This window comes from Astatotilapia calliptera, chromosome 3, assembly GCF_964374335.1.
Source record: "Astatotilapia calliptera chromosome 3, fAstCal68.1, whole genome shotgun sequence".
NCBI classification, from domain to species: Eukaryota; Metazoa; Chordata; class Actinopteri; order Cichliformes; family Cichlidae; genus Astatotilapia; species Astatotilapia calliptera.
In genome coordinates, this window is record NC_137424.1 from 53,443,701 (window position 1) to 53,467,288 (window position 23,588).

Below are 23,588 nucleotides of genomic sequence, written 5' to 3' on the forward strand. Positions count from 1 at the left end.
CACATCAGATCAATTGCTCTGGGCTCCTTTGATCAGCTCCATCACCTAGTGGGGGTGGGGGGATCTTAGTTTGGTCCCGCCTTCACTGTTGTGATTGGTATGGGGGTAGGGACAGGCTTAGGGTGTCGGGGGGTTCCCCGGAGGCATCTTCCTTGGGGGGCTCAACCCGGGGTAGCGGTCATGTCCGGTTAGGGGCTCTGTTGGCTCTCAGGTGACTGTTTCCTCGTGGCTGCGTGCAGCGGGGCTAGGGGAGGGTCTGTGCTGACGGACGTGGGTTACTGACCTGGTAGCCTGGCTGCCCCTGGGTGGGTCCGGGATGGGCGTGAGGTTCTGGGGGTGCTCCGTCTCTGGGCTGGGGCCCTGGCCGGGCCTCCGGGGCTTGGGTCCTGGTTGGTGTGTTGCCGGGGTTGTGAGCGGGTGGGTGCATGGGGGCCCAGCCCTGGCGCAGGGTGCCGCCGGTGCGTCGAGCCACCTGGGGGGCTCTTCAACTGGTGGGGGAGATTGTCACATCTTGCAGGAGCTTTCCTCTCCTCAGGAGCTCTCTCTGCAGGAAGGGGAGATACAGGAGAGGTGGAGGAAGATCTCAGCCTGGGCGTCTATTGTCTTATGTAGTCTGGAAGATGAGTGGATGGTGGGGTGGGTGCAGTTTTCTCTGTGGTGGGGTTTGGTGGACTGTCCCGGGCTCTGTGGGGCTGGGAGGCGCTGCTGCACTGGGCCCCGGTCTGGATGGGCCTGGGCCCCCTTTCCCTGGCGGGTCGCGGAGTATGGGGGTGCCTACTGGGGTCAGCGCAGGAGCTGGCCCCAGGGAGGGGTCACTTGCCCCTCCCTTCCTTCCCTCCCCATCTCCAGCTGCCTCCCTCTTCCTGCTCCACCACAACCACCCACACATGCAGGGCCTTGGAGTAGGGGTATGTCACCAGGGTGCAGAGGAGGCCACCCCCCCTCTCTGTCCCCTTCTGGCTGCCTCTGCCTCAATTTTATCCCACAACTTAGACATTCACATTACTCACACTCTCATTACACATACATATAGGATCTTGGGGGTGGGCACGCTACACGGACTCCAAAAGACCATCAGGGTGTACACCTCACCCCTGGCGTCGTTGCCCACCCCTCAATTTTAAATACACGTAGACATTGAGGGCTAGCAGGAGGGGCTATGCGCTTACCTGCTGCTCTCTGGCAGGTAGCTCCATGCCCTCCTGGGTTTTAAATGCACCTTAGAACACACATGCATCAACACTACAATGAGCGGGCGGAGGGAGGTTTGGAGTCTTCTCTCACCCCCATTCTCTGCGACCTGCTGGAGCGGGGGGGCTAGGAGGAGGAGTTGGCCGTCCGACTGCGGTCTGGAGTGTGGGGCCTCCCTGCTGCTGCGGAGTCGGGGCGGTCTGCCTCTCCCCACCGCAGGGAAAAGGGTAACACCACCTGGGTCTGGGTGCAGTTCCCCCCTCCAGGGGCAAGGATACCTAGACCCGGTTCGTAGAGTACGCTTGGGGAGTGTGATCGTGTGTACAGCGTCTCTTCATGTCTGTCTCCACGTTGGTTGAGTGTGGAGTAAGTGCATATGAGAGCATGAGGGTGGGAATGGATGTTTGTATCTGTGTGCCTGTATGTCTGTGTCTATATGTCAGGTTGGGTATCAGACGCCACCTCTCTGGGGACATCTCAGGCCCTCCAAGGTTTGGAGGTCTATCTCCCCCCACCACCACTTCCCCTGCCAGTGGCGGACTCCCTCAGATATCGGTGCGTTGGTGGTTCTTTGTGTCTGGGGATGGGTGTCCAGGTACACACCGGCTCACTCCTTGGCGGCCGCTTATCGGGGCCTGGAGCCTGGGGCTCGCTCGGGCCACTTCGGAGGTGGGGTGCCCCCGGCCTCTCGGCCTGGGGCTCGGTCACTCAGGCACAGCTGGCTGCCGGCGGAGCTCACGGGCACGTCACTGCAACTCCCCCTGGCTTCTGCTCCGCGGCTGCTGAGTGAACCCTCATCTGGGACTCTCCTCAGCTCTTTCCGGGACAGTGGCGCGGCTGCCCCTCTGTTGGTCTTCCTTGGTCTCTTGTGTTCTGGGGGCCTCTAGATGTCTGGAGTTTTGATCTCCTCCATACCTGCTTCATGCCCTGGAGGACGGGGCTGTGGCCCCCCCACACCCTCTAGCAGATCATTACATGAAGGAACCTTTAAAAAACAACCACGCTCATGCTCACAGGTGTACACACGGGTGATCACACCCACAAACTACACCCTTTTTGGCTCCTACCTCAAAGCACACTGTGTTCTGTTGATCTTATGTGCTGCACAATAATGTTTAACATTTAGTATTGTCATATTCCCATATATCATTGTGATGTTGTTTATTCTATTACTCTTGTTCTCTTCTGCTTGTTTTCTTTTTTCTTTCTCAACAGGTGATCCAGGTGATTGATATATGCATTTTTTTTTCTTCTTTTTTTTTTTTTTTTCCTGCCCATTCTGTTGTTTTTTGCTCTTCTCCCCCGTCCCTCTTCTCAGCTGTTTCTCTTTCCCTCTTTCTTTCTCCCCCTCTTTCCTCCAGTCAAGTCTGTCCCGTATTCAGCAAGTGAAAAATAAAATAAACAATAAAAGGTGAATCAAATGGACCATTATGGCAAGGCTGGGATGGTCAATTTGGTAAAGTAAAAAAAAAAAAAAAAAAAAAAGAAAGACTGAGTGTAAACACAAAAATGTTTTTATTTTATGTGCTGGAATGTGCAGAAAATAGGTTTAAATGTTAAACAAATTTATACAATAAAGTTTACTTTGACTTCAGCAGCAAGCAGGAGCACTGAGGGCTCTCGCGCTCATTTTTCGTGTATAGAATTTCGAAAAAACATCGACGCAAATTATACGTCTGTATCATGATGTCTGGTGTCTTCATGTTTGTTGGTTTGTTTTTAATTTTTATTATTTTGCGAGTTGGTTATTAGATGCTGCTCCAGCCAGCCAGAGAATCCCTCGCCGCCCCGCCCTCTCCTCCCTGTGCCGCATGCAGCAGGCGCACCTCGCAAACGGAGGGCGTCCTTACTCCCAACAAATGGGCGATAGAAAACCAATCGGTGCCTACGACATTCCCAAAATGCGCTGGCATGATGTCGGGGCAGCATGAGTACGAGCAATTTTTTTTTTTTTCTTTTTTTCTTTTTTATAGCCGATGCCCGTAATGCCGCCCCCCCACCACGATGCCGCCCCGGGCAACTGCATGTGTATCGTATCAAAAACCACTACTGGCAGCAATGCAAGCATTTTATTTATTTAAAAATGGTTCAAACGGGAATTTCTTCTTTCTTCGTCTACTAGTTTCAATGCAATTGGTGGTCACAAATAACATTCACGTTCTTTAGAAATAAATGCTGCAGTGATACTTCTAAATCCTGTCTCACAGACCCGCTCCATCTTTTCAACAGCCGGTTAATTGTTTGAAATTTTTCAGGAACGCAAAAGCCCGCCACGCGTATCATTTAATTGTTGTGATTCCTTAGGAAAAGGTAAAAGCCGACAGGTGTACCAGTCGAGCGGGGACCCAACCTATTGTTTAAAGTTGGTGGTATCGGCTCTTTTTGTAATTCTTCGAGAAGGTAAAAGCCCCGCAGATGTACCAGTCGAGCAGGGTCTCGCCTATTTTCTGAAGTAGCCAGCAACAGCGGACCCTTAGGTTTATCTTGGCTAGTTACACCGGAGCTCAGTAACTGCATGCCCCAATCTCATTGTTTTAAACTTGCACAGCAAGGTGATGCCCTGCAGGTATATCGACCCCAGACTTATCGGCCCCCCATCTATTGTTTTTGGAAGCACCCGGTCCTATATGAAGCGTTCCTCAGAGCGTGACACCCTCGCCATTTCGCGTCAGGACCAGCGCCGGTGCAGACCATTTTCTACCCACACACAGCGTTTCTGACAGGCTGGTGTTGCTTATGCATAAGAGAAAAGCAACAATACAATACAATTAAATGATACAATCTCTGCTCTAAGACATCCGCGGTCCTTTCACACGGTAAGCATGTGTGTTATAGCTGGCGCTTCATAAATGTCTGTCTGTCAGCGCAGATTATTCAAACTGTTTTTAAAACGTGACTCATTTTTTGTCCAAAAAACATTTCCTCTAAATTTGCAAAGTTATTGATTTAAAAATATATATTTTCAAATTTTTAGCTGGATGTCAAACAAATGATAGACTCTTGAGTATATTTATATAGCAAAATTCAAAATTGAAGCAAAGGCAAAAAAATTGAATTAATTTTATGTGGCTGCTCATATTAAAGCCAGCAAAGAGTGAAAATCCAAAAGCTGCTGCAATCCTGTGTATTAATGATCTCTCTCTCTCCATCCGTGTGTGTGTGAGTGCGTGCATGCTCGCGGAAGGTCAAGGCAGGAGCTTTTTTTAAATGCATGTCCAATCAGCTTTGTTTTGTGTGTGTGTGTGTGTGTGTGTGTGTGTGTGTGTGTGTGTGTGTGTGTGTGTGTGTGTGTGTGTGTGTGTGTGTGTGTGTGTGTGTGTGTGTGTGTGTGTGTAGCTCATACATTGCAATAAATGTATTCTGCTACATCTGCAAACAAGAGAGCAAAGGAGAAGTGCTCACTAACACAGATTAAGACAGATTTGAGAACAATTTTTGAGAGTCACGGGTTGTTTGTATGTAGAAAATTTTTCAGATGTTTTAGTTCAGCTCATGAAAAATGGGAGCAAAAACAAAAGTGTTGTGTTTAGATTTTTATTGAGTGTATATATACGATGCAGGAAGGTAGGGCAGTGTTTGTTTAATGTAAACAAAGTCGTTTATCCATCCATCCATCCATCCATTCGCTTCCGCTTATCCTTTTCAGGGTCGCGGGGGGCGCTGGAGCCTATCCCAGCTGTCATAGGACGAGAGGTGGGGTACACCCCGGACAGGTCAAAGTAGTTTATGTCTAAACCTAACTGAATTAAAACTGAAGGCACGATGCAACACAGCTGCCCTGGAGCACCTCTGTCAGTGCGCCCCAGGGCAGCTGTGGCTACAATGTAGCTTGCCATCACCAGTGTGTGAATGTGTGTGTGAATGGGTGGATGATTGAATGTAGTGTAAAGTGCTTTGGGCTCCTTAGGGACTAAGTAAAGCACTATACAAATATAGGCCATTTACCATTTAAAAACTAAACAAAGTAGTGTAACAAGTAAAAAACAATAAGTGAACCATGGTCTCAAGGCTGACTAACTTACAAATGCTGCCCTTCCACCCTCAGGTTTGTGGGTTTTGTTTTGTGTGTTTACAACACAAGCTTGGGTATTAGATTTTAAAACATGATCCCTCCAAGATTATATCTTTTTGAGAGAAGGCCTTACATATTTCAGCAAGACAATGCTAAATTATGACATCTATTATGACAGCTTGCTTTACAGTAGAAGAGTCTGGGTTTTGAAATGGCCTGCTTGCAGTCAGGCCAGACCAGACCAGCAAATGAAAACATTTGGAATATCATAAAATTAAAAGTACCACAAAGGTGTTCCCTTTTATGAGAGGCATCAGGCAGGGCTGGAGATACTGCTTATCTACTGCTTCAGGAATACTTTTCCATTTCCGTTGTGTTTTATTCAAATTTGGCTGTCTTTTGTGTGTGTGTATGTTTTTCTATTTACTTGTGATTTTTTTTAAAAAAATGACACTGTGTTTGAACTATCAGGGCCAGCGTAACTCTAATTGGAAAATCATCTACAATAATAAAAAAAATAAAATAAATTGGTGTCACATAGTTATATGGTCACCTGCAGTGTATGCTGGTGTTTACTTTTCATTCTATGTAAGAAAGTGAGAATGCCCCTCATCGCATTTTTATATCTAATATAAGCGGACAATTAAGTAGTGGAAGATAATGCTGCAATGAATACAATGCATAATAAAAAAAATAAAAAGGCCTAAATAATGCAGCCAGACCCTTAAAAGTACAGTCCATTTACAGTGCAGAGGGTGAAATTTAAAAAAAAATAAAATAAAATTAATACATTTAATGATTTACTTAAAAGTAATACGTTTTAATAACATTTTTTTTTAAATTATACATGTTCCCATAATCACTAATCACGTATTACTGTAAAATACCTGATGTTACACACTAATTCAAATTACTTAAACACTAATTAAAATTAACCTTCCAGTCGCGTTCAGAGCAAATCTGTCTGATTTACAACTTATTTTTATTTTATTTTTATTCTAATTTTGACTGGGAACATTAAAGTAAGGGGTGGGGGATAAACACAATTGTAGGGTTAAATGAAATTTTACACTAGACCAAACACCAGCAATACCAGCAAGGTGACGATCGCTGAGCATTTTCTTCTTTCACCTCATTCACAGTTCAAAAATAGCCACATGGTCGCATTGTTAAATGCGTTTTTTGTCACCGTCATCTTTTGTCCAGCGGTGTGGTCACAGCAAAGGAAGGCCGGAACAAGCACTGTATGGCCAGGGGTAGGTTGGCACAGCTCTGTCTACACCAACCTACAACCAAAACTGATGTAAAAATAATGCTCAGATGTACATTTTTTTTTGTGTTGTGGTTCTACCAGTTGAGCAGCAGTCAAGATGACAGTCTGTAAGTGTTGCAGACTATTCTGCTGTATACAAATGTTATAAACAGAATTAAAGAATATATGAACATCAAATCTTCTTATGCATGTTTTAATCAATAAAGATATTGTTATACCAAAAAATGTCCTCATAAAACAAGATTTAAGATTTCCATCAACTTACATGAGACTTTGCCCAAAACACAGAAATAGCCCCATGTGTGATAACAATATTCTATACTTTCACTTCCCATAATTACTAAAAACATGGTCTGATTTGTTAAAAACAATCACAAAAGTCAATAACACCTTCACATTCTCAATTTGTCCATTAGTCAAAACTTGAAAAAAATGATTAAAAAGTATTGATATAATCAAAAGTTTAAAGTAACTAAGTAAGGAAGTCCACTAAATCACCATATTTGAGAAACTGGAACAACAACATATTTAGCATCTTCAAATGAAAAAAAAAAAAAGAGGTCAAAATATTTAATGATTGTTCTATGAATATAACTCGATTCACCTCAAATTCATAAAATCCCATGAAAGCAAAGTAAATTCAAAGTGTTTAGAGTATTTAAAGTGTGTATTCAAGTACAAGACTTAGGCAAATATGTTGACTTACATTCCACTACTTGTAACAACTACATGGAGCAAGACAGCAAAAAGACAGAGTGAGGCAAAGTGAGTGAAGTGGGTCAGGTTTTCACCACTGTCAAACACACTGTCATCTGTGGAGGAAGTGGTGGGGACAGTGGGAGGTGACAGTGTTGGACAGGTGAAGTATAAGTCAGTGTCAGTGCCCAGGGAGGTGAAGGTAACAAAGTTTGGTTTCATTCCAGTGACTGTGTCATTGATCCAGTTCTGGTACTCCGACACACGAGTGAAGACTGCAGGTCTCACAGGTTGGGCGCAGCCATTATCAGTACTCACAACTCCACTCTGGACCCATGCAAATCCTGTCTTTGTCATTAAAGGTCCTCCTGGGTTTCCCTGTGAAAAAAAAAATATATATATTTATTTATTTATTTAAAGTTGTTAAGACACAGTGATATCTTGTAGATATATAATGTATATATCTCTGTGTTGATCCTGCCGAAGCATGTAAACATCAAACTAATATGTCATTTGCTTACCGCACTGAGAATTATGAAAAAAAATAAAAAAAATTCACTTCATCTGACTCCTGAACTATTGTTCTGTCAATGGGTCTGTAATTGGGTTTGACTGTCACAAAGACAGTAAACAAGATGAAACGGTCAGCCTACATCAGTACATCAGTCTTTAAGTATGAACCGGTTCTGTATGCTGTACCTTAATGGCTAGCATGCTAATCAAAAATATATTGAAGATTTGGTTACTTTTGACCAAGAGGCTGCTTCCAGTGCTGAAAAACTAAGCAGACACTGAACAGTCTCAATTGAGACGTACTTTTAAAGCCTCTTTATCTGGTTGACACATTGAACTAAGCTGAACTGAAGTTCTTTTACTAACATTATGTCACTCATAGAAATTTTCCCAGTAGTTTTTGGAAGGTATTTTCTATGCTACAGATGTATCCAGCCTTGCTGAAACTCAAATGAATGAGTAATAAGTCATCTTGGTTGAGTCAAGAAAGCCAACAGTCTATAATATCAGTGAATTTGATACAATAACAAGAAAAATAATAATCCGGTGTGAAAGTGATACATAATTCTTATAGCACTTAACAAGGCATGACAGTACAAATAAATAGTAGGGGTCACCTGACATGAATCTTTCCTTGCTTGAAGCACAGCACAGATCATGTTCTCTGTGATTGCTTTGTCACCTTTATAGTAGCACTGGCACTCATTGTTTCCCACCACTGGTGCATTTACTTCCTGCAGGATGTTTGGGAAGGAACTGTTACCTAATTGTAAAAAGTAAAATAGAAAAGTTAAAAAAAATCCTGTACATTCCTATTATGTAAAATTAATGTTAAGTAACTTACCAGTTTTACTAAAATCAGTGACCCAGCTGCTGGTCCCATTGTAGAAAGTGCTGTTTTGTGAGGCTAAGCAGATTGGCTGAATGTAGTCTGTGAAAGTCACAGGAGCCAACAGCTTCAGAAGACAAATGTTGTTCTCATACGTGCTGTTGTTGAATGCAGGATGACAGATGATATCTTCCACTGTCAGAGACACTTCGCCGGAGGTTAAATCTGACTGGGTGTGGCAGCTTAGATGTACCTCTGTCAGGTTACTAAATTTAATTTAATAAAAAATTATTGGTGAATATCACAGTTCAAACGAGATACTCATAAACATTCATGTGATCTTGATAATGGACAGTTCATAATTAAATAATTTTGTTTAAGTACTTTAATTATTTTTAAGGCATTTTTCTGTGTGTGTTTGTGGTGCGTGTTTGTGTGTGTGTCGGGATTTATTAATAACCCTAACTAACCCTAAGCATTTGGACAGCAGTTACACCTGAGCTTCAATCCATCACAGTAGAGAAAACATAATGTGCCACTTACAGTGAGGGCCCAGAGCTTTTTGTTGCCCTAAAAATAATTCTGGAAATCTGATTTTGTAAGTTAAATTTTGTACGACCTTAAAAACCTCCTGCTCTCAGGGAATAAGCAAAACCATAACCTGTTGTGGCAAAAATCTTAAAGTAAATGTAAACAGAGGAGTAAAAGTCATGTATAAGATCATCATCACCAAAACTGTAAAATGGCAACATCGACTCACTGTGATATGCAGGAAGCAGCTGTTAGCACCCACTGGTTGGTAATTAGGGACCCTCCACACCAAAACTGTCCATTGTGGTTTATACTGACCTGCCAGGGCCCACTTCCTGAGTTTTCCACAGCCCTGCCGCACGCTGAAAAAAACAAACAAACACTGTCAACTGTCAATATTACAAATGCCAAAGTGGGTAGCTGAGCATGTTTGGCTTGGCATAGGTTTGTGCTGAATGACCTTGCTGATGCAAACCCAAAGGGGATAAAACACAGCTAACTGTAATAGTCCCTTTGTACTCCCTGCACTGGTCATGTTTTTGAAATATAATATTATGTTCTGTTGGGAGAGCTTCAATTCTGGTAATTTTGTGGATGTTAATTTAAGATATCTGTTCCACCTAAAAATAATTTCAGACAAACTACGTCCACCCGTTAAAAAAAAATAATGGTAGTGGCCTGTACAGCACATAGTGTGTCCCGGGATAGTCCCAGCCATCATCACACATTGTTCCCCAGATGTTATTGTGATAAACATCAACTCTACTAGAGCACTCAGTTGATCCAGCTAATCTGATCATACCTTTTAGGTAAAAGACATGACACTAAATATATTTTAATATACAGTGGTCCCTGGTTTATCGCGGGAGTTACGTTCTAAATAGGTGGTCGATAGGTGAAATCTGTGAAATAGTCAGCTTCATTTTTTTTCAATTATTATACATGTTTTAAGGCAGTAAAACCCCTCACTACACACTTTTCTAAGACAGGCATGAACATTTTAACATTTTTCTCTCTTGTTTAAACACTCTCAAAGTTCAAACCTTCATAGAAAAATAAGTAAATAATAAATAAATAAATAAAAATTATAGAATTAAACCAAAGATCAAAAATCGACAGTGCGCCTTGTAATCCAGTGCACCTTAAGTATGTATTCTGGTTGTGCTTACTGACCTCAAACTGACTTTATGTGGTACATGGTGCTCAGAAATCTGTCAAAATGTTTTACTACGACTTTGGTAAGCTACGCAACGCTTGATGGATTGTTTGACAAACTGCATTACGGCTACCATAGTCAGGAGCCTCATGGAGTAATACATACCGTGCTTCGACATAATATTACCGTATTGTATTTGTATAAGGACCCCAAAATGGCACCTTTTAAGAAACATACGAAGTGGATTTCAAACTCTATCAGTGACGCAGTAGAACATGTGAATAGAGCAGCTGCAAGAGAATTCAACATTAATGAATCAATAGTTTGTGTTTGTTGGGGAAAATACTTAGAAACATACAGTACAGTGCAGCTTCTGTCGGTGCTGTGTTACTGAAAGCTGAATTTCCCAGAGGCACCCACACGAGGGATTAATAAAGTTTTATCTAATCGAAACTCTATCTGAAGCACTTCAGAGTTACACTGCTAGCGATCGAAGATTTATGTACATTTGACAAGATGAAAGCATTTTGTACAGTACAGGAGATACGGAACAGAGGAGAATGATTGAAAATGGTTTACAGCCTATAAGGACGCAGAACACAATGTGCTATAAAAAAACAAAAAAGCATGTAAAATTGCGCACAACAAAAGAATCTGCGAAATAGCGAGGCTGCAAAAGGTGAACCAATTTAAAACGTGGGACCACTGTATATCCGTTAAGTTAAATAAAAGACGGGTGACACACAAAAAAACACATTAACATTCACATTGCTCCATATCTACAGTTTGTCACCTGAACAGATGACACCAGCATCATAATAATGATGCCCATAGTAGTTGTTTCCCCATCCTGAGTGTTGACATTCAGTTAGGGAACCTTCATTTCCTGAACACGTCACAGCACTGAGCCAAATCTGTCCAGTTCCTGCACCAAAGTGACCGAATTGGGGATTCTCTAGTGCCGACCCACAGTTTAACTGTCTGCAAACCACCTCAGCATCATTTAAGTTCCAGTTGTAATCAGAGACTGTTCCCCAGATGTTATTGTGAAAGATTTCAACTCTTCCAGAACATCGAGTTGATCCAGATCCAGCCAATCTGATCAGATCTACCAGGCAAAATATATGAAAATTACTTTAACAGATTCTTTTTTTTATTGTATGCATACCACAACTAATTTGCAATATGATCTCTATCTAACAGTTTTCTCACCTGAACAGATGACAGCAGCATCCTGACCATGTTCACATGTGTTTGAACCAAATCCACTGTGTTGACACTCATTTAGAGAGCTTTCACTTCCTGAACAGGTCACATGATCAAGCCAAATCTGTCCAGTTCCTGCACCAAAGTGAGCTGATCGAGGAACCTCTAGTGCCGACCCACAGTTTAACTGTCTGCAAACCACCTGAGCATCATTTAAGCCCCAGCCATCATCACAGACTGTTCCCCAGCTGTTATTGTGATAAACTTCAACTCTGCCAGAACATCGAGTCGATCCAGATCCAGTTAAAATGACGGGCACAGCTGAAAACAGAACACAGAGAAGACATGAAGGGGAGGGAACATACAATATTTTTTTAGTGTGAAGCCATAGATACCCAGGTTTAGAAGAATTGTAAACTGAGACACGTAATAGTGACAGTCAAAACAGCTTCACCCTACAAAATAACACTCAATAAGAAGGCCAAAGGATTTTCTCCAAACCAGGAAAGAAATCCAACTCTTAAATACGAAACATGATAGAGTTGGTGAGGACTGCAGAACATCCACAATAGGACAGTTGAAGCACAAGACTGTGTTCGAATTACAAGACTAGAAAATAACTAACAAAACCTCAACTTGCAGACTTTATACAACATTTCAAGAACACGGTCTCCCTAAAACACACACGTACAGATGTGTGGCTGACTCCCCCCTCTATGAAGATATCTGCCATGTCCCTCTCATAAACATGCATTTTAGAGTATTACACTTTTCCTTCAAGGCTATTAAAAGGATATCTGTGAACTTGTATGTTTTTTTTTAAAGAACTGTATTTCTCTGTGGATCAGAGCTGCATTTACAAAGAAAAATGCAACATTTCACTCTGAAATACTCCACAGTGTGGTTACTGCACATCTCAGTTTGACTGCTCACATTGAATTTCAGTAAAAAAACAAACCAATGAGTGGATGACAAAGCTGTAAAACAGGAAACTACAATTACCAAGTTACACATTCATTAGATGATCCAACGTCTCTCTCACCTGAACAGATGACAGCAGCATCCTGACCATGTTCACATGTGTTTGATCCAAATCCACTGTGTTGACACTCAGTTAGAGAACTTTCATTTCCTGAACAGGTCACATGATCAAGCCAAATCTGTCCAGTTCCTGCACCAAAGTGAGTTGATTCAGGAACTTTCAGTGCCGACCCACAGTTTAACTCTCTGCAAACCACCTGAGCATCATTTAAGTCCCAGCCATCAAGACAGACTGTTCCCCAGCTGTTACTGTGATAAACTTCAACTCTGCCAGAACATTGAGTCGATCCAGCTAATCTGATCATACCTTTAGGCAAAAGACATAAGACAAAATATATTTTATTATAGATCCGTTAAAGAAAGTAAAGGAGCAATGACACAGAAATCACATTGACATTCACTTTGCTCCATATCTACAGTTTGTCACCTGAACAGATGACACCAGCATCATAATAATGATGCCCATTGTAGTTGTTTCCCCATCCTGAGTGTTGACATTCAGTCAGAGAACTTTCATTTCCTGAACACGTCACAGCACTGAGCCAAATCTGTCCAGTTCCTGCACCAAAGTGACCAAATTGGGGATTCTCTAGTGCCGACCCACAGTTTAACTGTCTGCAAACCACCTCAGCATCATTTAAGTTCCAGTTGTAATCAGAGACTGTTCCCCAGATGTTATTGTGAAAGATTTCAACTCTTCCAGAACATCGAGTTGATCCAGACCCAGCCAATCTGATCAGATCTACCAGGCAAAATATATGAAAATTACTTTAACAGATACTTGTTTTTGTTATTTTAAGTTTCATGCAGGACACAGAACAATAGACTAATTTGCAATATGATCTCTATCTAACAGTTTTCTCACCTGAACAGATGACAGCAGCATCCTGACCATGTTCACATGTGTTTGAACCAAATCCACTGTGTTGACACTCAGTTAGAGAGCTTTCACTTCCTGAACAGGTCACATGATCAAGCCAAATCTGTCCAGTTCCTGCACCAAAGTGAGCTGATCGAGGAACCTCTAGTGCCGACCCACAGTTTAACTGTCTGCAAACCACCTGAGCATCATTTAAGCCCCAGCCATCATCACAGACTGTTCCCCAGCTGTTATTGTGATAAACGTCAACTCTGCCAGAACATCGAGTCGATCCAGATCCAGTTAAAATGACGGGCACAGCTGAAAACAGAACACAGAGAAGACATGAAGGGGACGGAACATACAATATTTTTTTAGTGTGAAGCCATAGATACCCAGGTTTAGAAGAATTGTAAACTGAGACACGTAATAGTGACAGTCAAAACAGCTTCACCCTACAAAATAACACTCAATAAGAAGGCCAAAGGATTTTCTCCAAACCAGGAAAGAAATCCAACTCTTAAATACGAAACATGATAGAGTTGGTGAGGACTGCAGAACATCCACAATAGGACAGTTGAAGCACAAGACTGTGCTCGAATTACAAGACTAGAAAATAACTAACAAAACTTCAACTTGCAGACTTTATACAACATTTCAAGAACACGGTCTCCCTAAAACACACACATACAGATGTGTGGCTGACTCCCCCCTCTATGAAGATATCTGCCATGTCCCTCTCATAAACATGCATTTTAGAGTATTACACTTTTCCTTCAAGGCTATTAAAAGGATATCTGTGAACTTGTATGTTTTTTTTAAAGAACTGTATTTCTCTGTGGATCAGAGCTGCATTTACAAAGACAAATGCAACATTTCACTCTGAAATACTCCACAGTGTGGTTACTGCAAATCTCAGTTTGACTGCTCACATTGAATTTCAGTAAAAAAACAAACCAATGAGTGGATGACAAAGCTGTAAAACAGGAAACTACAATTACCAAGTTACACATTCATTAGATGATCCAACGTCTCTCTCACCTGAACAGATGACAGCAGCATCCTGACCATGTTCACATGTGTTTGATCCAAATCCACTGTGTTGACACTCAGTTAGAGAACTTTCATTTCCTGAACAGGTCACATGATCAAGCCAAATCTGTCCAGTTCCTGCACCAAAGTGAGCTGATTCAGGAACTTTCAGTGCCGACCCACAGTTTAACTCTCTGCAAACCACCTGAGCATCATTTAAGTCCCAGCCATCAAGACAGACTGTTCCCCAGCTGTTACTGTGATAAACTTCAACTCTGCCAGAACATCGAGTTGATCCAGCTAATCTGATCATACCTTTAGGCAAAAGACATAAGACAAAATATATTTTATTATATATCCGTTAAAGAAAGTAAAGGAGCAATGACACAGAAATCACATTGACATTCACTTTGCTCCATATCTACAGTTTGTCACCTGAACAGATGACACCAGCATCATAATAATGATGCCCATAGTAGTTGTTTCCCCATTCTGAGTGTTGACATTCAGTCAGAGAACTTTCATTTCCTGAACACGTCACAGCACTGAGCCAAATCTGTCCAGTTCCTGCACCAAAGTGACCAAATTGGGGATTCTCTAGTGCCGACCCACAGTTTAACTGTCTGCAAACCACCTCAGCATCATTTAAGTTCCAGTTGTAATCAGAGACTGTTCCCCAGATGTTATTGTGAAAGATTTCAACTCTTCCAGAACATCGAGTTGATCCAGACCCAGCCAATCTGATCAGATCTACCAGGCAAAATATATGAAAATTACTTTAACAGATACTTGTTTTTGTTATTTTAAGTTTCATGCAGGACACAGAACAATAGACTAATTTGCAATATGATCTCTATCTAACAGTTTTCTCACCTGAACAGATGACAGCAGCATCCTGACCATGTTCACATGTGTTTGAACCAAATCCACTGTGTTGACACTCAGTTAGAGAGCTTTCACTTCCTGAACAGGTCACACGATCAAGCCAAATCTGTCCAGTTCCTGCACCAAAGTGAGCTGATCGAGGAACCTCTAGTGCCGACCCACAGTTTAACTGTCTGCAAACCACCTGAGCATCATTTAAGCCCCAGCCATCATCACAGACTGTTCCCCAGCTGTTATTGTGATAAACGTCAACTCTGCCAGAACATCGAGTCGATCCAGATCCAGTTAAAATGACGGGCACAGCTGAAAACAGAACACAGAGAAGACATGAAGGGGACGGAACATACAATATTTTTTTAGTGTGAAGCCATAGATACCCAGGTTTAGAAGAATTGTAAACTGAGACACGTAATAGTGACAGTCAAAACAGCTTCACCCTACAAAATAAGGCAAGGCAAGGCAAGGCAAATTTATTTGTATAGCACAATTCAACAACAAGGTGATTCAAAGTGCTTTACAGAGACATTAGAAACAAAAACAAATAAAAAGCATGATTTAAATTGATTAAAACAAGCAAACAAACAAACTAACTAAACACACACATTTCACACCTGTTCGCGCGATCTGAACCCTTATCGTAAGGGGAGCTACCAGTCCTTCTGTGGACGAGCTACTTTCTATTTTAAATTCCCTGAATTTAAAATACTCTCTAGACCCAGTCTAGACCCAGCTGGGGAGCTACCCAGAGCTCTAACCCACTTAACAAACAAACAAACAAACAAACAAAACAGTATGTAAAATCAAAACAGATAAAATCAGAACAGTAGATAAAATCAGTAGTTAATGTAAGTTTTGAAATTTAAGCTTAACTAATTAACAAACAAACAAAACAGTATATAAAATCAAAACAGATAAAATCAGAAATAGATAAGATCAGTAGTTAATGTAAGTTTTGAAATTTAAGCTTAAAAGTGTGGATTTGGTGCTTTATTCAAATGCAGCTGAGAATAGGTGAGTCTTCAACCTGGATTTAAATAAACTGAGTGTTTCAGCTGATCTGAGGCTTTCTGGGAGTTTGTTCCAGATATAAGGAGCATAAAAGCTGAATGCAGCTTCTCCGTGTCTGGTTCTGACTCTAGGAACTGATAAAAGACCGGATCCAGATGACCTGAGGGATCTGGAAGGTTCATACTGGGTCAGGAGGTCACTGATGTATTTTGGTCCTAAACCATTCAGAGCTTTATAGACCAGCATCAGAACTTTAAAGTCTATCCTCTGACGGACAGGCAGCCAGTGTAAAGACCTCAGAGCTCGACTGATGTGGTCCACTTTTTTGGTCTTAGTGAGGACTCGAGCAGCAGAGTTCTGAATGAGCTGTAGTTGTCTGACTGATTTTTTAGGTAGACCTGTAAAGATGCTGTTACAGTAATCAAGCCTACTAAAGATGAATGCATGGACTAGTTTTTCCAGGTCCTGTTGAGACATCAGATCTTTTATCCTAGAAATATTTTTGAGGTGATAGTAAGCTGATTTTGTTATTGTCTTAATGTGTTTCTCTAAGTTTAGGTCTGCATCCATCACTACACCCAAATTTCTCGCCTGGTTTGTGGTTTTTAGATGTATAGATTGAAGTTCTCTGGTGACCTGTAATCGTTTTTCTTTGGCGCCAAAGACTATTACTTCAGTTTTGTTTTTGTTTAGTTGGAGAAAATTGTGGCACAACCAGTCATTAATTTCCTCAATGCATTTACCAAGAGCCTGTACAGGGCCTCGGTCTCCTGGTGACATTGTGATATATATTTGTGTGTCATCTGCATAGCTGTGGTAGTTTATTTTGTTGTTCTTTATAATCTGTACCAGTGGGAGCATGTAAATGTTAAACAGAGGGGGTCCCAAGATGGAACCTTGGGGAACTCCACATGTGATACTAGTCTGCTCAGATGTGAAGTTACCTATTGATACAAAGTATTTCCTGTTTTCTAAGTATGTTTTGAACCAGTTTAGTACAATTCCTGAAAGACCTGCCCAATTCTCCAGTCGTTTGAGTAATATGTTGTGGTCAACTGTATCAAATGCTGCACTGAGATCCAGTAAAACTAAGACTGACATTTTTCCACTGTCTGTGTTCAGACATATGTCATTAAACACTTTGGTCAGAGCGGTTTCAGTGCTGTGGTTCTGTCTAAAACCTGACTGGAAGGCATCGTAGCAATTATTCTGTTTTAAGAAGTAATTGAGCTGTTGAGAAACTGCTTTTTCAATGATCTTACTTAAAAATGGGAGATTTGAGATCGGCCTGTAGTTGTTCATTTGTGTCTTGTCAAGATTGTCCTTTTTCAGTATAGGTTTGATTACAGCAGTTTTTAGTGGTTCTGGAAACACACCTGACATTAAGGAAAAGTTGATGATCTGTAACAGGTCTGACTCTAAAGTCTTTGAGACCTTTTTGAAAAAACTTGTTGGCAGGACATCTAAACAGCAAGAGGAGGAGTTCAGTTGACCTAAGATGTCCTCCAGGTCTTTGCTGTTAAAAGGGTGAAACTGTTTGATGATGTTTAAACAGTTTTTCGGTGGACACAGTACATATCCTGGATCTGCTGTTGATGTACCAACTGCTTGTCTAATCTTTTGGATTTTGTCTGTGAAGAATTTGGCAAAGTCATTGCAGGCCATGGTTGAATGAAGTTCAGCTGCTACTGGCACAGGAGGGTTTGTTAGCCTGTCAACTGTAGAAAAAAAGACCCGAGCATTATGGCTGTTTTTAGTGATGATGTCAGAGAAGTAGGACCTTCTTGCACTCCTCAGTTGTAAATTATAATTGTGAAGTTTCTCTTTATAGATGTCATAGAGAACCTGGAGGTTTGTTTTTCTCCATCTGCGTTCAGCTTTCCTACACTCTCTTTTTTCATTTTTCACTAGTGTGGAGTTTCTCCATGGAGACTTTTTCCTTCTAGAGATAACCTTCACCTTAATGGGGGCAATAGTATCCATTACATTTAACAGTTTTGCATTAAAGCTATTGACGAGCTCATTGACTGAACCTTTGGACAGGTCAGGTGTTAATGGGAAGACCTGGTTAAAGATCTCACTACTGTGTTCAGTTATACACCGTTTTGTGATCACTGTTGTTGATATATTTGTGTGGGCTGAGATTTTACTTTCAAAGAAAACACAGTAATGATCAGATAAGCCCACATCAGACACAGTAACCTTTGAAATGCTCAGGCTCTTGGAGATCAGTAGGTCAAGAGTGTGTCCTCTATTATGTGTGGCCTCTGTTACATGCTGAGTCAGCCCAAAGTTACCCAGAGTGTTACTCAGGTCTTTAGTCCCTTTGTCCTGAGGGTTGTCCACATGGATGTTAAAATCCCCAACAATAATTACACAGTCGAAATCAACACAGATCACAGACAGCAGTTCACTGAGGTCATTAAAAAAGTCTGTGCAGTATTTGGGAGGCCTGTAAACATTAAGAAACACAACTTTGGATCGGGCCTTCAGCTGTAAAGCCACATATTCAAAAGACTGAAAACTTCCAGGAGATAGCTGCTTACATTGAAATGATTCATTAAATAAGACAGCAACCCCTCCTCCTCTCCTGCTCACCCTGGCCTCACTGATAAAACTGTAGTTAGGAGGGGTCGTCTCGATGAGAACAGCTCCACTGTTACTTTGGTCCAACCAAGTTTCAGTTAAAAACATAAAATCAAGGCTGTGCTCAGTGATTAAATCATTAATTAAAAATGTTTTCCCAGCTAAGGATCTAACGTTTAATAAAGCCAACTTAAGTGTTTTAGAGGTATTACTTGTCCCCTCGTGTTTGGGAGCAGTCTGTGGCACACAAGGAATGTTTACTATATTTAAAGATCTTTTAGAGTGCAGCTCTCTGTGTTTTGACCAGGCCACATGTCTCCTGTCACCTAAAAGTACAGAGATTTTAAAACCTTCTAGTAAACAGGGTCCCAGCTTCTCCTGGGAAAAGTCACCACTGCCATAATCCTCGCAGCTCGGACCCTCCACACATCACACATCAGACTGCGGAGACAAAGCATGAAGGTGGTAAGGAGGAACTAAGGGGGGCGAGGCTGGGCAATGTGACTTCGATTGCTCTGTTGAGGGTGGGGCTCGGTGGCGAACCTTTGGCTGCTTTGGTGGGGGGTTTATGGGGGACAAGGAGGGATTGGGCCGGGGGGTAGATCTGAGCCCAGCATTGACCCGCGCCATCATCTCTTCAGTGAATTTCAGGTGTGGGGAGGAGGGAGAAAGGGAGGGGGAGGAGGGTGATGGGGGTGATGGCCTGTCAGGGGTTTGGGGGACTGGGGAAGATCCTGGTCCTGGTCGTTGGTGTTGTTGAGAGAGTTGGAGGCAAATAGGGACCCCTCTTCTTGCCTCTTCTTGCCTCAGATGTCTCTCCTTTCTGAGGCTCTTCCCGGGTGGGGGCAAATGGAGCTCCTCCTCAAGGTTTCTGCTGGGCTTTGTCTGTACTTGGAGTACTGTTTGTTCCTTTTTATGAGATAACTCCTCGTTTATCTCAGCCTTGGCACCAGGCACAGATGGATGACGTATGGAATAAAACAAGTTGGAGGTGAACAGTTTCACCCCTGACTTGTTAAAATTAAATCCATTTGCTTTAAACAGATGCCTGCGTTCCCAAAAAATATTAAAGTTGTTGATAAAATGCACTGAGTGGTCAGCACATGCTGATATAAGCCATTTATTCAGTGTAAACAACCTGCTGAATCTCTCGTCTCCTCCTCTGACCGGTGGTACAGGTCCACTGATGAATACAGCTGCATTCAGAGAGTTTACAGTATTTAATAATCCAGTAAAGTCCCGTTTCAGAACCTCCGATTGTTGTTTGGACACATCGTTTGACCCTGTATGCAGAACAATGTTTGTCACAGTTGGATATTCATCTGCAATTTGAAGAATTCTCTCCTTCAGGTTGTTGACCATATCGTTAGGAAAACAGAGGACTTTAGTGTTCTTACCGCACATGCTTTGTACATCCTTTACGGCAGAGTCACCCACAATCAGCGTTTCAGGCCTAGCCTTTAGTTTTCCCTGTGGCCTTTCACTTTTCAACAGATTTTCAGACCTTACTTCACTGCTTTTAGATGGATGGTTGTCCGATATAGATCCAGGGTCCTTTGATAGTGGAGCAAATCTGTTCTGCAGTTTCACATTCAGTTGTTTTGAAGGTTTGTTGTTAACCTTCCTATTCACGGTTGTCCAGTCCTGTTTCCTCTCGTATACAGGGGTAGAAGAGCTTCTCTGTCTCGTAGGAAGTGAAGGCCAGTCAGTTTCAGAGATTTCAGCTCGCTGTGCCCTGCCTGTGATACGTCCTCCCCCTTCCAGGAGACATGATTTATGTCTTGGTTTTGCACCAAGACAGTCCAAGGGGGGATTATCGCTTGAGGATTTATAATAGTGCACAAAGTCTACTTTCTTGGTCATGTTATCTGTGCTCCTTAGCTGTGTGCTAGCTTGCTCATCGCCATTGTTTTGAGTCAAAGGCAAGGTTGTTTCATTTCCACACATTCCATTTACCTCCACGTTTACTTCTAAGCGATGAATTTTTGTCTCCAGTGCTGCAATCTTCTGCAGGAGGCTGTGGTAGTCATCTGTGGAGAGGGAAGGCATCTTGTTGCTAGTTAGCCTAGCGGTTAGCACCTTTCTAGGCTATTGAGGCTGCTCGGTGCCCAGACGCTGTAATCAGGCTTCAGCTGTGTCTAGGCCACAGACACACGGAGCGCTGAGGATAAGGTAACTATAAAAATGTTGCTGTTTCTGTTAAGAACACTTTAGTCCTAATGATCTATAAGTGTCCAGAAGCTATCGCAGGTAAGCTCATACGGAAAAAAGGGAAAAAATCAGCATAAAAATTGGTAAAAATCAATAAAAGAAGCAAAGCATTTAAGAGCAAAGAGATGAAGCGTCCACACTCACAAAGGGGGAGGAGTAATAACACTCAATAAGAAGGCCAAAGGATTTTCTCCAAACCAGGAAAGAAATCCAACTCTTAAATACGAAACATGATAGAGTTGGTGAGGACTGCAGAACATCCACAATAGGACAGTTGAAGCACAAGACTGTGCTCGAATTACAAGACTAGAAAATAACTAACAAAACTTCAACTTGCAGACTTTATACAACATTTCAAGAACACGGTCTCCCTAAAACACACACATACAGATGTGTGGCTGACTCCCCCCTCTATGAAGATATCTGCCATGTCCCTCTCATAAACATGCATTTTAGAGTATTACACTTTTCCTTCAAGGCTATTAAAAGGATATCTGTGAACTTGTATGTTTTTTTTTTAAAGAACTGTATTTCTCTGTGGATCAGAGCTGCATTTACAAAGAAAAATGTAACATTTCACTCTGAAATACTCCACAGTGTGGTTACTGCAAATCTCAGTTTGACTGCTCACATTGAATTTCAGTAAAGAACAAACCAATGAGTGGATGACAAAGCTGTAAAACAGGAAACTACAATTACCAAGTTACACATTCATTAGATGATCCAATGTCTCTCTCACCTGAACAGATGACAGCAGCATCCTGACCATGTTCACATGTGTTTGATCCAAATCCACTGTGTTGACACTCAGTTAGAGAACTTTCATTTCCTGAACAGGTCACATGATCAAGCCAAATCTGTCCAGTTCCTCCACCAAAGTGAGTTGATTCAGGAACTTTCAGTGCCGACCCACAGTTTAACTCTCTGCAAACCACCTGAGCATCATTTAAGTCCCAGCCATCAAGACAGACTGTTCCCCAGCTGTTACTGTGATAAACTTCAACTCTGCCAGAACATCGAGTCGATCCAGCTAATCTGATCATACCTTTAGGCAAAAGACATAAGACAAAATATATTTTATTATATATCCGTTAAAGAAAGTAAAGGAGCAATGACACAGAAATCACATTGACATTCACTTTGCTCCATATCTACAGTTTGTCACCTGAACAGATGACACCAGCATCATAATAATGTCCATAGTAGTTGTTTCCCCATCCTGAGTGTTGACATTCAGTCAGAGAACTTTCATTTCCTGAACACGTCACAGCACTGAGCCAAATCTGTCCAGTTCCTGCACCAAAGTGACCAAATTGGGGATTCTCTAGTGCTGACCCACAGTTTAACTGTCTGCAAACCACCTCAGCATCATTTAAGTTCCAGTTGTAATCAGAGACTGTTCCCCAGATGTTATTGTGAAAGATTTCAACTCTTCCAGAACATCGAGTTGATCCAGACCCAGCCAATCTGATCAGATCTACCAGGCAAAATATATGAAAATTACTTTAACAGATACTTGTTTTTGTTATTTTAAGTTTCATGCAGGACACAGAACAATAGACTAATTTGCAATATGATCTCTATCTAACAGTTTTCTCACCTGAACAGATGACAGCAGCATCCTGACCATGTTCACATGTGTTTGAACCAAATCCACTGTGTTGACACTCAGTTAGAGAGCTTTCACTTCCTGAACAGGTCACATGATCAAGCCAAATCTGTCCAGTTCCTGCACCAAAGTGAGCTGATCGAGGAACCTCTAGTGCCGACCCACAGTTTAACTGTCTGCAAACCACCTGAGCATCATTTAAGCCCCAGCCATCATCACAGACTGTTCCCCAGCTGTTATTGTGATAAACTTCAACTCTGCCAGAACATCGAGTCGATCCAGATCCAGTTAAAATGACGGGCACAGCTGAAAACAGAACACAGAGAAGACATGAAGGGGACGGAACATACAATATTTTTTTTAGTGTGAAGCCATAGATACCCAGGTTTAGAAGAATTGTAAACTGAGACACGTAATAGTGACAGTCAAAACAGCTTCACCCTACAAAATAACACTCAATAAGAAGGCCAAAGGATTTTCTCCAAACCAGGAAAGAAATCCAACTCTTAAATACGAAACATGATAGAGTTGGTGAGGACTGCAGAACATCCACAATAGGACAGTTGAAGCACAAGACTGTGCTCGAATTACAAGACTAGAAAATAACTAACAAAACTTCAACTTGCAGACTTTATACAACATTTCAAGAACACGGTCTCCCTAAAACACACACATACAGATGTGTGGCTGACTCCCCCCTCTATGAAGATATCTGCCATGTCCCTCTCATAAACATGTATTTTAGAGTATTACACTTTTCCTTCAAGGCTATTAAAAGGATATCTGTGAACTTGTATGTTTTTTTAAAAGAACTGTATTTCTCTGTGGATCAGAGCTGCATTTACAAAGAAAAATGCAACATTTCACTCTGAAATACTCCACAGTGTGGTTACTGCAAATCTCAGTTTGACTGCTCACATTGAATTTCAGTAAAGAACAAACCAATGAGT

General features: G+C 41.8%; 2 protein-coding genes and 1 long non-coding RNA gene across 3 annotated transcripts; all 3 read right to left on the minus strand.

The window, feature by feature from the left end:
* Nucleotides 1-6,653: 6,653 nt before the first annotated feature.
* LOC113019224 (scavenger receptor cysteine-rich domain-containing protein DMBT1-like) lies at nucleotides 6,654-13,746 on the minus strand (the record flags this gene model as incomplete). The annotated part of the gene is made up of 9 exons (XM_080295709.1): nucleotides 6,654-7,550; nucleotides 8,303-8,448; nucleotides 8,530-8,780; nucleotides 9,275-9,407; nucleotides 10,995-11,309; nucleotides 11,414-11,824; nucleotides 12,450-12,755; nucleotides 12,876-13,190; nucleotides 13,314-13,746. Coding segments are annotated over 9 exons (2,682 nt in total), but the record flags the coding sequence as incomplete, so codon positions are not given.
* Nucleotides 13,747-14,351: 605 nt separating this feature from the next.
* On the minus strand, nucleotides 14,352-15,544 carry LOC145425481 (uncharacterized). The gene is made up of 3 exons (XR_013906181.1): nucleotides 15,213-15,544; nucleotides 14,775-15,089; nucleotides 14,352-14,654 (listed from the first exon to the last, which is right to left on the minus strand). It is a non-coding gene; the product is annotated as an uncharacterized LOC145425481 (long non-coding RNA).
* A 5,741-nt stretch (nucleotides 15,545-21,285) lies between these two features.
* On the minus strand, nucleotides 21,286-23,357 carry LOC145423362 (scavenger receptor cysteine-rich domain-containing protein DMBT1-like). Its single transcript, XM_080295711.1, has 4 exons — nucleotides 23,316-23,357; nucleotides 22,630-23,041; nucleotides 22,195-22,506; nucleotides 21,286-22,074 (listed from the first exon to the last, which is right to left on the minus strand). Exons 1-4 carry the CDS (start codon nucleotides 23,355-23,357, stop codon nucleotides 21,725-21,727), a joined length of 1,116 nt encoding a protein of 371 aa, XP_080151837.1. The 3' UTR covers nucleotides 21,286-21,724.
* Between the last annotated feature and the right edge of the window lie 231 nt (nucleotides 23,358-23,588).

What these genes read in the sequence shown, in the direction of transcription:
- LOC145423362 (XM_080295711.1), bottom strand. Translation starts at nt 23,357, where the DNA reads ATGGCAGATATCTTCATAGAGGGGGGAGTCAGCCACACATCT. An exon ending in TGCTGCTGTCATCTGTTCAG is followed by an intron (nt 22,507 to 22,629) that starts GTGAGAAAACTG and finishes TTTGCCTGGTAG; the next exon opens with ATCTGATCAGATTGGCTGGG. An exon ending in TGCTGGTGTCATCTGTTCAG is followed by an intron (nt 22,075 to 22,194) that starts GTGACAAACTGT and finishes TTTTGCCTAAAG; the next exon opens with GTATGATCAGATTAGCTGGA.